The 14,157-nt window shown below is 45.8% G+C and overlaps 1 protein-coding gene across 2 annotated transcripts in view; it reads right to left on the bottom strand.

Annotated features, from left to right (window-relative positions):
- Positions 1–14,157, bottom strand: part of EXT2 (exostosin glycosyltransferase 2) — a 93,762-nt gene that overhangs the window by 16,093 nt on the left and 63,512 nt on the right. For both annotated transcript variants that reach the window (XM_066583468.1, XM_066583467.1), the window contains exons 9-10: positions 13,292–13,481; positions 5,368–5,534 (exon numbers count right to left, since the gene is read on the bottom strand). In XM_066583468.1, coding sequence (XP_066439565.1) covers positions 5,368–5,534; positions 13,292–13,481 — 357 coding nt within the window. The remainder of the gene's footprint in view (positions 1–5,367; positions 5,535–13,291; positions 13,482–14,157) is intronic.

Raw genomic sequence — 14,157 nt, 5'->3', positions numbered from 1 at the left:
AGAAAATAGAACAGACAGCGCTTGAAAAACGCAGCGTTTTAGCGCACGTCTGAGAAGCCTCGTTGAAGTTAATGACAGCGTTCAGCACTGCGTTGAAAATGCAGCATTAAAAACTGGAAAAACGCCTGCGGAGGAGATTGAATGAAGCGCTGGTTGGGCAAGTGTGCTGACACTTCATATGGGGCTGCAGAGATACCCGAGCCGCAAGTACTCTGGGATTTCCTTCATTCCCACAAGCGAAGGGGACACGAGAGTCCCATTTCTCAAGATAGGCAGGGGTCTTAGCTTGCTGACCTTGGGGGTCTCACCACTATCTCCTACCCTGTTAATAGGAGATAACGTATGATCCTCATACAACCCCTTTAACACATTTTAATGTCTCAGAAACCCCTTTAATAGCTCCGGAATTCACCCATAAAGAAATGATGCCGACGGTTTAACTATTGGAAGAGGCCGATGACTGATAAATCCTTACCAGCATTCAGCAGTAACTATCATTAACATGTATGGTGCCCTTTAATAACTAACATAGTAATAAGTTGCTTCAGCCATGACACCCCGCAGCGCACCTATGCATTACTCAGGCCCCCCGGCCCCCCGGTGAACGCTCTCCTCTGATTTGCGTCACACATGGATGAAATATAAGAGAAGAGTTAGAGACGTCGATCTGCTGGACACGCAGATCCCCGGCAAATACCCTGAGACTCGCAGGAGAAAATGTGCACAATAGGAGGGGGGTGTATGGAGGGGTGTTGTGAAAGATCCGTAACGCTGTTGCAGACAGACATGTCACCCCCGAAGTCAGCAGCTGGATACAATCAGACCTTCCATCTCCGTCACTTCATCCATAACTTGACCGCTGACAAGGGGATCAAAACTACAGGAAAATGAGAACAGGCTGGGTGATCATTAGTAGCACCCCGAAATGTTAAACATGCTACTGACCGCATTAAATGGGGCTGATTTACAGGCTCGGGGAGGGGGAAGAAAGGGTCAGACGATTCTCCTTAATGAAGAATGAGAGAACAGTCAACGAAATTACAAATGTTCTCCTCAAATCGGGCCTGAGCAGTTAATGAGCTACTGAGCAGGACAAGTTTATGACAGATGACCCCGGCTCTACCGCCACCGCCTCTCCGTATTAAAGAGACATGCCCGTGTGCCGCCACATCCCTCTGCCCGTACGTTATACAGCCAGCCTGAAAAGAATTCTGCTTAGTGAAGCCGAGCGATTGGAGTCTTTATTATATTATGGAATTGCACTACAAGCAATGACCTAGACAATGGCCTGCCAAAAATGGGACGTAAAAGGGTTTTCCCACCAAAGACAGGGATTGCATACAGTATCTATAGGTCCGGCCGAGCTGCGACTGCTTTAATGTTGACGGCAGATCCACGTTGTGTGCTCACGACGGCGGCATGGATCGGGCTCGGGAGCAGAGTTCGCTTTATACCCGGCGGCTATCAGCTCTTTTTGATAGCCGTTAACTAATATTTAACTATTTAGATGCTGCGGGCCAAGTTGACCACACGTTTAAACAGTTAGCTGGAATGAGGGGGGGGGGGGGGGGGTCTTCTTCCAGCACCCCATCACCCCTACAATAGGCTACATGATAGTCCAGAGCCTAGCGGTTCCAGGGCTTCCATGCATGAATGCCAGTCAAGACTTCATAGGCAAACTCATCCAAAATCGCTATATTCAAGGACTGCAGTATAAAAGACAGGAAATCAAAGGATTGCAAGTTTAAGTCCCCTAACGAGAGTAAATAGAAACATTACAAAGGATGAATACATTTTTTTAACCAGGAAAGGAAAAAAAAAAAATTATATATATATAACAAATCCTACTAAAAAATCTAAACAATGTAAAAAAGCCCACACATTCTAAAAGCCCATGTCATAAAAATATCACACTAATCATCCCCCATGGTGAACAGCGATAACAAATAGTACAGAATGCCGAAAATCAGTTTTTTGTTTTTGTTTGGGGGGGGGGGGGGTAGGTTTGCTTCCCCCAGCTTGCAAAGAATTTGAATAAAAGTGATCAAAAAGCTGTATGTAGCCCGAAATGGTTCTAATAAAACTACAGCCCACCATGCAAAAAACAAGCCCTCATACGGACCAATCGATGATAAAATTAAAAAAAAGAACTTAAGTCATACAGCACCACCAAAACCCTATTAAAATCTAACCAATAGCCATGGGGTGCTAGACGTTGGACTTTAATAGGGTTTTGGTGGTGCTGACTTATTAATTTCATCAATGGCTTTTTGAAGTTGGCCATGTCTACACAATTACACACACGACACTAACCGATGACTGCGGTCACATTTCGTTCCGATCACCATTTGCCCCGTTATTTTAAATATCATTCGATGTTGCCTTTTTGAATAATGAAGTATTTAGATGATATTTTAGGGGATATCACCTACGGGATATTTTTTGCTTTGGCAATTAGAATGGTGTTTATATAACCCGGAGTATTCCTGGGGCAATTTCATAATATATTCATTAAGAAAAAAAACCCCTCTGGTCTTGAAAGAGTTAAAGTGTTTCCTTGCACAGCGAGGCTCCTGACTCTCACCTGTAAAGAGAAACGTGACCCCTTTGGTCTCGCAGCGGCACCAGAGGTCGAACCGCCACCAGTCAGAACGTCACGGAATATTCCAGCAAACATTAAAAAATGGGAACACATGGCAATACACGTTTATATGCCGTGCAGGGCTTTTGGAAAGCTGGGTGATAACCTTGTAGGGGCAGCGTCATTAGTGGTAGCTAAAGCAAGTGGCCGTCTGGCCCTGGGACAAAATTCTGTCTAAGCACAGGAGAGGGAGGAGGTATATTACCTGCAGTTCTTCTCTGCCCTCCCTCCGATTCGCCGGTTCCAGTTCCCTTTTTCAGCCGTCCAAGATGGCCAACGCAATTCTTCATAATCCCCACAATGCACTGGTAGTGTTAGAAAACTAATGCACTATACCTGCTCTCTGATTGGCCAGAGACGCTCACATGATCAGCATTGGCTAATAAGAGAGTTGTGTGCATTAGATAGAAAATTGGCACGGCCCCTTAGGACAGCCAAAACTAAATAAAAAAAAATGTCAGATTAGAACACCGCCAGAGAAGAACAACTGCAGGTAAAACCCCCCGCCTGTCCCGGAACAGAACTTGGTCCCGAAAATGGTGGGTTGCTTACAAGGCGTGGTCTCCTGAAGTGTACTTTTAGAACCGATGATTGCAGAAGCCGCGTCCGTTCTCACGGACCTGACATTACATGGGTGGTCATACTTTTGCTATAAACATGTAATCAGACGCAGGACGTATGGTGATCAGTTGGTCGCTACCATTCATAAGGCTTGGGCCGTGATAGAAAGTTATCCTTTTTCCACAGTATAGGGGATAACCTTTCTATACATGAGGGTGCGACTGCTGGGACCCCCGCTGATCCTGAGGAAGCGGCTCTGGCATGTCCCGATGCGAGGCAGCGGCGGGCGCAGCACCACGTCATTCCTTTACCTGGGACTGCTATAGATAGTGGAGTTGTCCAGCGCTCAGCTATCTCCAGCAGTCCCATTGAAATGAATGGAGATGTGGTGGGCATGTGCGACTGATGCCGCCCTCACTTCAGGAAGCGCCGCAGCCTTGTTCTCAGCAGTTGGGACCTCCACCATCTGAAAGTTATCCCCTATGTTATGGATAAAAGATAACTTTCTATCATAACAGCCCTTTTAAATAGAGATCATCTTAAAGGGCTATCCACCATCTAATAAAAGCATGGCGTATTGCTAGAATGTGCCACCACTATATAATTGGAGGCGACCCGATCTCCGAGACCGATCCTGAGATTCAAGCGGCCGTAGCGCCGGTTCCCCTTCTAACTTTCCCCTGCCTAGTTTCCCCGGCCTGTTTCAGTGAGAACAGGTGATCAGCGAGGGTCCCGAGTGGCAGACCCCCACCAATCAACTACTGATGGCCTATCTTGAGGATAGGCCATCTGTACTAAAACCTGTTAAATGTCCAGAATACCCCTTTAAATCTGCCCAAATGTCCTAATTTCTTGTAGCTCTGCCTGGGTAATGGTCAGTCTTCACCATAGCACTGTCTTCTATATACTGTATGAAACAGGAGGATTAGGATGAATGAAGGTGCAATAACCAAACAGAAGGCAGCGGGAAGGAAATTGATCTGATGTGCATCGTCTTGGGGTACGGGGGGGAAACCATGCAAAGATGGGGAGAGCATACAGCTCCATACAGATGCTGACCTTGGAAGGTTTGAACCCAGGACCCAGTGCTGCAGGGTGACGATGCCAATCATGAGCCGGTATGCTACCGATTTACTTCTGGCCCCCGTCATACCACTGAATTCATATAAAGGAGGGAGTGACCCTCTTAATCAATGCTGCAGACGGAGAAGCCGCTGTCTGTTCCCTCCCGATATAGAAGCACAGAATCCACATTTGTTAAAAGTGCTAAAAATACAAAAGCAGCAGAACCCGATCCGTCCCATCATCTATGAAGAGGAAGCGCGCCAGAAAACAGCGATATAAAGTCTCCGAAGAGCAATGAAAAACCAGAAGGGAACAGTGTGGAAGGCTGCGCGGGGCAGATTTCCCACAGAACCCGGCAGTCTGGCAGCTCCGAATTCTCATGGGGGCGCCGAGAACAAACCTCAAACCCAAAGATGACAGGGACCAGCGCTACCTGTCAATCATCTTCTACTGTCTCAACAATAAAGCGCCTTAAAGGGGAACTCCACTCACATCAATAGCATGGTAGTCATCCCTTTAAGACTCTCTATTAAAGGGGTTGTCCGGTTAACGGACAACATCCCTTTAATAAGGCCCCATGTAGCAAAGTCAACTGAGGAGTACTTCCCTCTCTGCCGCTCACAGGAGTTCTGCTCTGGCGACAGTTTGTTGCGACAGCTGATATCATAGAAAGTCAGGTGACCACTACAGCCAATCAGAAGCTGCAGCGTCACGTTCTCAAACTCCTGGCATCATGGTACTCGGGACGTGTGCGGTGATGTCAGGGGAATGAGCGGTGATGTCAGGGGAATGAGCGGTGATGTCAGGGGAATGAGCGGTGATGTCAGGGGAATGAGCGGTGATGTCAGGGGAATGAGCGGTGATGTCAGGGGAATGAGCGGTGATGTCAGGGGAATGAGCGGTGATGCTGTAGTTTCTGATTGGCTGCAGCGGTCACTTGCACTCCTATTTCATCAGCTGTCACAAAGAAAAAGACAGCCCTATAATGGAGCTGCAGCGCTGGAAGCTGACGGCAGCGGAGAGGTAAGTACTCCTCAGTTTATTATTTTACTACGGGGAGGTAACTGGACAACCCCTTTAACTAACAGGGGTTCACTTACCTCATAACCAAACTGCAGCTCGTCTGATGTTAACATGATGATGTCATCATCGATGGCGAGGACCGATTCTGTCTCAATTTCATCGTAAGGAAAGAAGCGGTTACTTAGTTTATTCTCTGCCGTCCTCACCACCTTCAGAGGAACTCGGATCTTGGGCCATAGACTTTCTGTGGAGAAAAAGGGGTAACATATGAAAGGGTTCTCTATAGTAGCCGCACTAATGCAGTCACTCAGCTTTCCTATGGCCCAGAACGGCAAATCTGGGTAACTATGCAGAGAGCCAGCCATTCTTCTCCTGTACTGCTGTGTAAATTAGTATTGGTTTTACCCAGCTTGCCCCTAAAAAAAACAACAATTAAAAGAGAGTTTTCTGAAATAATTTCTTTTTTTGTTTTACAAATTCAGATTTCTGCCAGTTTACCGGTTACACGAGGAGGGGGCGGAGTCTGCTGTGGATTCGCACCAATCATGTGGATTTGGACGCAGATTTTCTGCTGAGTGTGAACGTACTATTAGACTCCAATTCAGCTTGCTTAAAAAAAGTTGGTGGTTAACAGGAAAAGGCGTGGCTTAGAAGAAAAGGGGTGTGGCTTAGCTATAAGGGGAGTGGTCTAAATGCAACTTTGCATCAAAAATGCGTCAAGATGGTGCAAAACTGGATATAAACTAAACTATCTAACAGGTGGTACAAAGTTAAGGTGCTTTTACACAGGAATGAGCATCGCTCATAAATGGAGGTGGAGCGGGCCGCGGATCATTCCTGCCCGACCCGCCATTCACAGTAAGCAGGCAACCATTGTTCAGTTTTCTGCCTGCATTAAGTGAATGAATGATGAACGAGAAGTGAACAACTTCCTTCAGTCGGTGCAGGCATTTACAGTGAATGATAATCGCAGGAATCTAAGCGATTACCAGGCGAGTAAAAGCCCCTTCAGACAAACGTGCTGGGATCAATATGGCATATTTGAAGAATGGCTGGTCTTGGGATTCATTCACACGGGCATATTTTTTTTAAGCGCGTAATACGCAGTGAATAAAGCTCATTCACTTCAGTGGGTTCATTCACACCTATTTATTTTTTTCGGGATTTTCAGTTGTGTGAAAACTCCCCAGCTTCCTATGCTTCCTGCACACTGGGATAGGCCATAGTGACTGACAGAATAGTAGATAGATGGGCAGTTGGAGAAATAGAAACGGCGCAGCTTTTATTGCTGGAGAAATAAAGATTTTTATTACTTTTTGAAGCGTTCCTGAGCGCTGATCCGTCCTGTTGTATTTGGTTATAGGCCATAGTGACTGGGAAAGTGCGAATACACAGTGAGTACTACTAGGAGTCTTGGATAGGATTAGTTAAACGGCTCCCGTGTACATTAGAAAATTGAAGAACTTTTATTACACGGCAATTAAACTTTTTTTTTTTATCATAAAACCCCTTTAGGATCTAGAAAAGCTTCCTGAACTCCACGATATGCCCGGCGAATACGCGTCAGCCTGTACCTATTACGTCTGAGGACTGATCTCAATTCCCTCGCTGCAATCCATTAAACTGGGCTGGATTTTCTAAAATGTATCAAGGAAGAAAAATAAACTCCCATAAATGTCTCTGCTGGATGGGAGCATCAAAGCAGGAGAATGAAGATGAATGCGCCAGGAGCGCGACTTCTCTGCAGCCGGCGGATGGAGTCCCCGCGGCTTTCATCGTCTGACCGCGCTATTTGTTTAAAATGAAAGGAAGAGCCGGGGAGACCCTGAAATCTCCGCTGACATCTACAGCCCACAGCCAAAGGCAGGCCAGTTAATTATCGCTTGTGTCGGCTACTGTAAGGAGGCCCCCTTAGTGGAGCACCGCGACCGTCCTCCTATGTGATAACTTCTTATTTACATAGAATTATCCGTTCTCTACTCCTGGCCTGCTGAGCCGTAATATCAATTTACACAGTGACGTGTAAGGCATGTGTCGTCCTGCACTGCGTGGGCTAAAGCCTTTTACTACATGTGGACATGGTAGAGTTAAAGCACATCTCCAAGAGGAAACTAAACTCAATCACATCAGTCTATAGGACAACCGATGACATCATCAGTGCTCATACAGGGTAAGTGGTGGCAGAGGCGAGCTAAAGGCTCACGGGCCCCCCACAACGTTCCTACGCATTGTTGGGTCTCTTAAGGCCTCATGTCCACAGGAAAAATCAGGCCCGCCGCGGATTCTTCATGTAGAATCCGTAGCGGGTTCCTCCTGCCCCGCGGACATGAGGCCTAAAAATCAGAATAAACTCACCTGCTCCGGACAATGCGGATCTTCCTTCCTTCGCGGCCGGATCTTCTTTCTTCGGCCCGGCGGATGTGCTCGGCACACCTGCGTCGGGCACATCCGCCGGGCCGAAGAAAGAAGATCCGCACGCGAAGGAAGGAAGATCCGCATCGTCCAGAGCAGGTGAGTTTAATTCCTGTACGGATCTCCCGCGGATCCAGACGGCTTCCATAGGCTTCAATAGAAGCCTGTGGGAGCCGTCCCCGTGGGAGACCCGCAGGAAAATGGAGCATGTCCACTTTTTTTCCCACACGCGGATCCGCACCTGACGGGGAAAATGACATCCGCAGGTATTTAACTACCTGCGGGTGTCCAATGCATCCCTATGGGGCGCGGATCCACGTGCGGGAGAAACGCTGCGGATTTTAATTCTTCTTTTCCCCGTGGACATGAGGTCTAAAAGAGGCTAAATGTAGGGAGCCGCAATGCAAAATCTGTAACATTGTTCCCAGCCATCCATGTGCCATTAATAATATAGGTGTTTTCTTATATGATATTTGGGCCACCTAATGCTCCAGGGCCCAGTAGTGACTGCTACCTCTGCACCCCCTATAGCTACACCCGAGTAGTGGTCTGAAGCCTTCCTTATAGACCCGGCTAGCACCTAACATAAGAGGAGTAGGCAGGCAGATGCCTGCGACTTCATTTACATGGATGGGTCTGCTTTCTGCCTGCTCTTTGCAAACACACTAGGCAATAAGCGATGCATCCGATCAGAGAGCACCAGGCTGGTTGGCATGTACGCCCACCTTCAAAAACATTAATTCTTCTAGCTCCAATGCAAGGTAAAAATGACAATTAAGCAACTTAAAATACATTTTGCGCATACAGATCCAAGACAGAGCTATGTGTCTCCATGGTAACAGACTACATGAACCCTAAGTAGTCGGAGCCTGCAATCATGTCTTAGGAGAAACTTGGACCGATATCATGCTAACTAATGAGATTTTCCCTGCGATTGTGATGCGTTTTGAATGAAACTCGCATGTTGTTTCAATATGCAAATTAAAAATTGTGCTTGCATGCGAGTGTGATCTTTTTTCTACTCTCATAGAAAAGAACGAGTGATATCGCCCAAAAAGTAGGACATGATCTTGGACAGTAGCAGAAGTTGGTACAGGAGAAGCAAAGTGTAAGTTGATGCACAGTGCGTTAAAATAACTAACTGTCTATACTTTATTTGCCCCTTTCACTTTTTTAAATTTTTTTTTTTTTTACAGGGGGTCTTGTTACGGCAAGAGAACACTAGCTTTTCAATAGCTTAAAACGGGTGGTCTCTGATTTTGGGCATCTTTTATATTGATGATCTATGCTCCGGACAGATTAGATGTGTGAGCGTGAGGTATGAAGGAGAGGATCGCACAAGCAGATCCCAGTACAGAAACCATCAGATGCCCCCAGATATAGAGCCGACAACGGGGTCTGGTGGTGGAATGTAACCAACCAATCACTACATGACATTGCAGCTTTTGGATCTTCCAGAGTCCCCTGTCGGCCATGTTATTGGTGTGTGCGGTGCCGCCACGTTCAGGAGACCTCGTAAACTGACAGAATGTGGACAACGAAGCCTTGTACCAGCTGTGAAGACATCACACACATCGTCTGCCCTCACTCAGGAGGTCTCACAGGCCGTTGGGACATCCATTAGAACCAGAACCATCTGTAGGGAAGTGCATGTTACCATGGACAAGCGGCTGCACACATCACAGCGGCGCCTGCCATGGGGCTCGGAGCGTCCTTCTTGGACTGTACATGAGTGGAAGGAAGTGTTGTGGACAGATGAATCACAGGACACCATCTTCCGATCGGATAGTGACACTTGGGTGTGGGGGTTACCTAGAGAGCAGTTCCTACCTGACTGCATCATCCCAACCGTGAAGTTTGGAGGAGGTTCTGTTATGGTGTTGGGGTGTTTCTGCTGGGACAGACTAGGACCGTTGGTTATAGTGAAGACCACCCTCAATGACAATGGTTACAGAGACGTTCTGGACAATGTGGCATCACCTCCCATGTAGCAATACTTGGGTACAGCTCCATGTCTCTACCAACATGGCCGAGCACCATGTCATACAACACGCAGTGTTCAGGCTTGGTTTGAGGAGAGGAACATTTGCAAATATTATTGGCCGGCCCAAAGTCCGGACCTCAATCCCATGGAGCATCTTTGGGATGAACAAGAACACCGTATCCGTGCATGCCCAACACGCCCATCCTTCTGCCCAACACGCCCATCCTTCTGCCCAACACGCCCATTCTTCTTCCCTTCCCTCTTCCATCTCTAACTGAAGCTCTCCTCAAGGAATGGGGGTAAATCCCTCGACACATCTATGGGAATTTGGTGGAAGGCGGCCTAGGAGAGTTACAGCAGTTATGGAGGCCAAAGGCGGCCAACACCGGGTTGAAAGATGTGACTATAATGAAATCTTATCACCTTCTATGGGTCCCAATACCTTTGTCAGCACAGTGTAGATGCTCTTTTTCATCTGCACGGTTAAACATTTTTTGACATTGTGAGTTCAATAAAAAGAGTTAAGGAAAAAAAAAATCAACCAACATCAGACAATGGAACGTTTTTTCACCCCTTTAAATTTCCCAGGTTCCAATTATAAGGAAATGGCAGCAGTCATAAAGAGGTGATCTTTTAGCAGAGCAATAAGGAGTCTTATCTGCTGCTGTCAGGAGTATTACTCACTTCAAACTCATTCCTGGAGCTTAAGTCTTCAGAAACATCCTGCTTTTAATGGTCATTAAGTGACCGGGGCTTCTTAAAGGGCGAGGTCAATTGTGAGATGCAGTCAGGGCTCCGAACCATCACATGCCAGTTAATGGCCAGGAGCGCTACATTGTAGATAACAACACACTTACGGACCAGTAGATTTAGGCAGATGACTGCTAATTATGATGGATCTCATGGTATCAGACAGAAATGCAACCAGCACAGATAATGAAATTCCTTTAATTCGGCATTTGACAATCTGGCACTTATTAACAGCACAAGACTGCAATGTAACCCCGTAATCTTCTCCACGTTAAATTTTACATATTTTTCCTTTGACTGTCCAATAATTCAGAATATTTGATAATCTGGCAACTACTAGGTTGCATTCATACTAGCTTCATGGGATTTAACCTCTTCACGACCAATGACGTACCGGTACGTCATGGAGCGTCGGGGTATGTAAGAAGAGAGGTTGCGTGGCAACCTCTCTTCATACAGTGTGGGCGTCAGCTGTTTATAACAGCTGACACCCGCGGGCAATAGCGGCCATTAACCATTTAAATCCCCCAAACGATGTTTGGGGGTCCTGCACCCCCCCTTCCCCGGCGCGGTGAGATCGTGGGAGCCATGCAGGTGTCATGGCAGCCGGGGGCCTAATGAAAGGCCCCAGGGCTGCCTTAACAGACCGCCTATCAAGCCATCCCCGTGGGGTGGCTTAATAGACTACCTGTCAAAAAGGAGCGATGAAAGAATCGCATTTTAAAGTCCTCCCAGGGGGACTTCAAAGTAATGGAAAAAAAAAAAAAATCTAAAGTTTTTTTTAATTGAAAAAAAAATAAAAATAAAAGTTGTAAAAGTTTAAATTACCCCACTTTTGCCATATCTATTATTAAAAACTCTAAATAATAAATTAAAAATATGCATTTGCTATCGCCGCGTCCGTAAAAGTCCGAACTATCAAAGTAGCGCATTATTTTTCCCGCACGGTGAACGTCGTCCGAAAGAAAAATAAAGAACGCCAGAAATACACTTTTTTAGTTACCCTGTCTCCCAGAAAAAACGCAATAAAAAGCGATCAAAAAGTCGTATGTATTCCAAATTGGTACTATCAGAAACTGCAGAACATCCCGCAAAAAATGAGGTCTTACTAAACTACTTCGATGGAAAAATAAAACTTACTGCACGCACAAAATGACGGCAGAAAATAAGTGAAAAAAATTAAATGTCTTTGAAAAAAAAAAAGAGGAGTATAATAAGAAAAAACCTATACAAGTTTGGTATCGTAGTAATCGTACAGACCCATAGAATAAAGTTATCATGTCGTTTTTGTTGCCGTTTGTGCGCCGTAGAAACAAGACGCACTAAAAGATGGCGGAATGTCGTTTTTTTTTCATTTTACTCCACTTAGAATTTTTTAAAAGTTTTTCAGTACATTATTTGGTACTTTAAATAGCACCATTGAAAAATACAACTCGTCCCGCAAAAAACAACAAGCCCTCATACAGCGACGTCAATGGATAAATAAAGGAGTTACGATTTTTTTTAAAGGGGGGGGGGGGGAACTAAAATGGAAAAAGAAAAAGGGCCGCATCATTAAGGGGTTAAAGTGTAACAGTCCTTTCTAAAAACTTTTGACATTCATAGGACGATGGCAAAAGTTTTGATCACCGCTGAGCCCCACTGATTGCTAGAACAAGCCAGATGAAGCGCTCTCACTGCTTGCTAGCTGAAGACGGGTCTATAGACTTTCTATGGAGTGAGTCTTCAGCTTGTCAGTAGTGATAGAACTTGGATGAGAGCTTCAGCTGGTTTGTTCTAGCTATCAGTGGGGGTCTCAGCAGCCGGACCCAAGCAATCAAAACTTTTGATATGTCCATATGACACGTCAAAAGTTTTTAGAATGCACGGTTACACTTTAACTAATGGGATTCTTGCTGTTGGGGGAAACAAAATCATCTGTATTTGCAGCCGTGGGGTACACGCAATGCACCCCACCTTCTCCCACTGATAAGACAGCTGCCAATCTTTGGACTATCCTTACCACTTCATGGTTCAATTCTCAGGCCAATCTTATATGGAGTATGTTTAACATATTCCCTCTGCTGCAATATAAGAGCTTGAGGGACCACTACATCTCCACAATGCATTGCAGCAGAGCACACTCTGTACAGACCCTGATGGCTGCAGTGAAGTTTCGGAACATGAAAGCTAACTGGAAACTGGCGAAAGTCTAAAGGCGGCTCTGCATGCAACAGAAGATATGAAGAGCAATGCCTGACATCATGCACTGCGTGTATATGGAACCTATAGAAAAGCTATCAATAAAGACCCATCTGATCAACAGCGATCTGTTCTTATGCTTCCAGGGTCCATTAATAGCATGCGAGCTGCTCATCCTTTGCTCAAGTGGCATTTCACATGATCAAATGCACACGGAGAAAAGTGGCCGCCATCACCGCTCATCTCAGTGGGAAACAATGTTTCTCTAAGGAGATTGCATGGCAGGATTTTTATGCTGCTTAAAGGAGATGAAAAGGCTGAACCCCTTTAAGTAGAAAGGAAGTGTGTGTGCGTGTGTGTGTGAAAGGAAGTGTGTGTGCGTGTGTGTGTGAAAGGAAGTGTGTGTGCGTGTGTGTGTGAAAGGAAGTGTGTGTGCGTGTGTGTGTGAAAGGAAGTGTGTGTGCGTGTGTGTGTGAAAGGAAGTGTGTGTGTGAAAGGAAGTGTGTGTGTGAAAGGAAGTGTGTGTGTGAAAGGAAGTGTGTGTGTGAAAGGAAGTGTGTGTGTGAAAGGAAGTGTGTGTGTGAAAGGAAGTGTGTGTGTGTGTGTATGGGGGGACACATTTCTGTGCGTGTAAGAACACAGTAGTAGCAGTAGTGCAGTCGAAGGAGGATTACCTTCAGGAGGACTCTTGTTCTGGTTATTCCACACCACCAAGAGCTTGGAGAGGCTGGGGACCTTGGACACCTCTGTGATGACCCTGAAGAGGCTCTCGACACGATCGTAGGTCAACACCACAGCCGTGAACCCCTGAGACTGAGGCGGGATTAGCGGCAGAAAGAGGGGGTTGCTGACGCTGCTCCATTTCTACGGGGATAAAAGTAAAAGTATAAATAGAAGTAGGGGAAAAAAAGCAGAAATAGGTACAACATGATCAAAAAGAGAAAATATAATACAAGTGTCAATGTAAAGATGGCTTCTAACCATAACCAAGAGATGAGCACCCTGCTCATACGAGCGTACATGCCAACGTTCAATTAGGGCAACTAGTCTTAATATTAACCTCTTAGTGACCACCAATACACCTTTTTACGGTGGTTTAGCTGACTACTAACAGCCAGGCTCCTGCTCCAACAGCCAGGAGAGGATAAACCTCAGATCCTGAAAATGTAACCCCTTACATGCCACAATCAATAGCAAATGCAGAATGTAAGCAGATGACAAGGAAGGTTCTGTCACCCAGCGACACCCTCCAGTCCGATCGCAAGTTACCAATGGGTTCCCATGGCAGTTGGAAGTCTGACAAAACCCTCCAGTGCCTGCCATGTAACTCAAACTATTAGGCCCCGCCTCCCACAGAATCTAATATGCTACTATTATATCCTTAGTAGAATGCACTACATAAGTAATGCAGTGTACTATCCTGGCAATCGAATTACATCTTCAAGCCCCTTTCAGGGACTAAAAAAATTGTGTTAAAAAAGTTAAATAAAGTTTAATTTAAAGAAAAATAAAAATCTGTTAAAAAAAACAGCTATTTTTT

This window comes from Eleutherodactylus coqui, chromosome 11, assembly GCF_035609145.1.
Source record: "Eleutherodactylus coqui strain aEleCoq1 chromosome 11, aEleCoq1.hap1, whole genome shotgun sequence".
Classification (NCBI taxonomy): Eukaryota; Metazoa; Chordata; class Amphibia; order Anura; family Eleutherodactylidae; genus Eleutherodactylus; species Eleutherodactylus coqui.
This window is presented reverse-complemented; position numbering and strand designations above follow the sequence as displayed.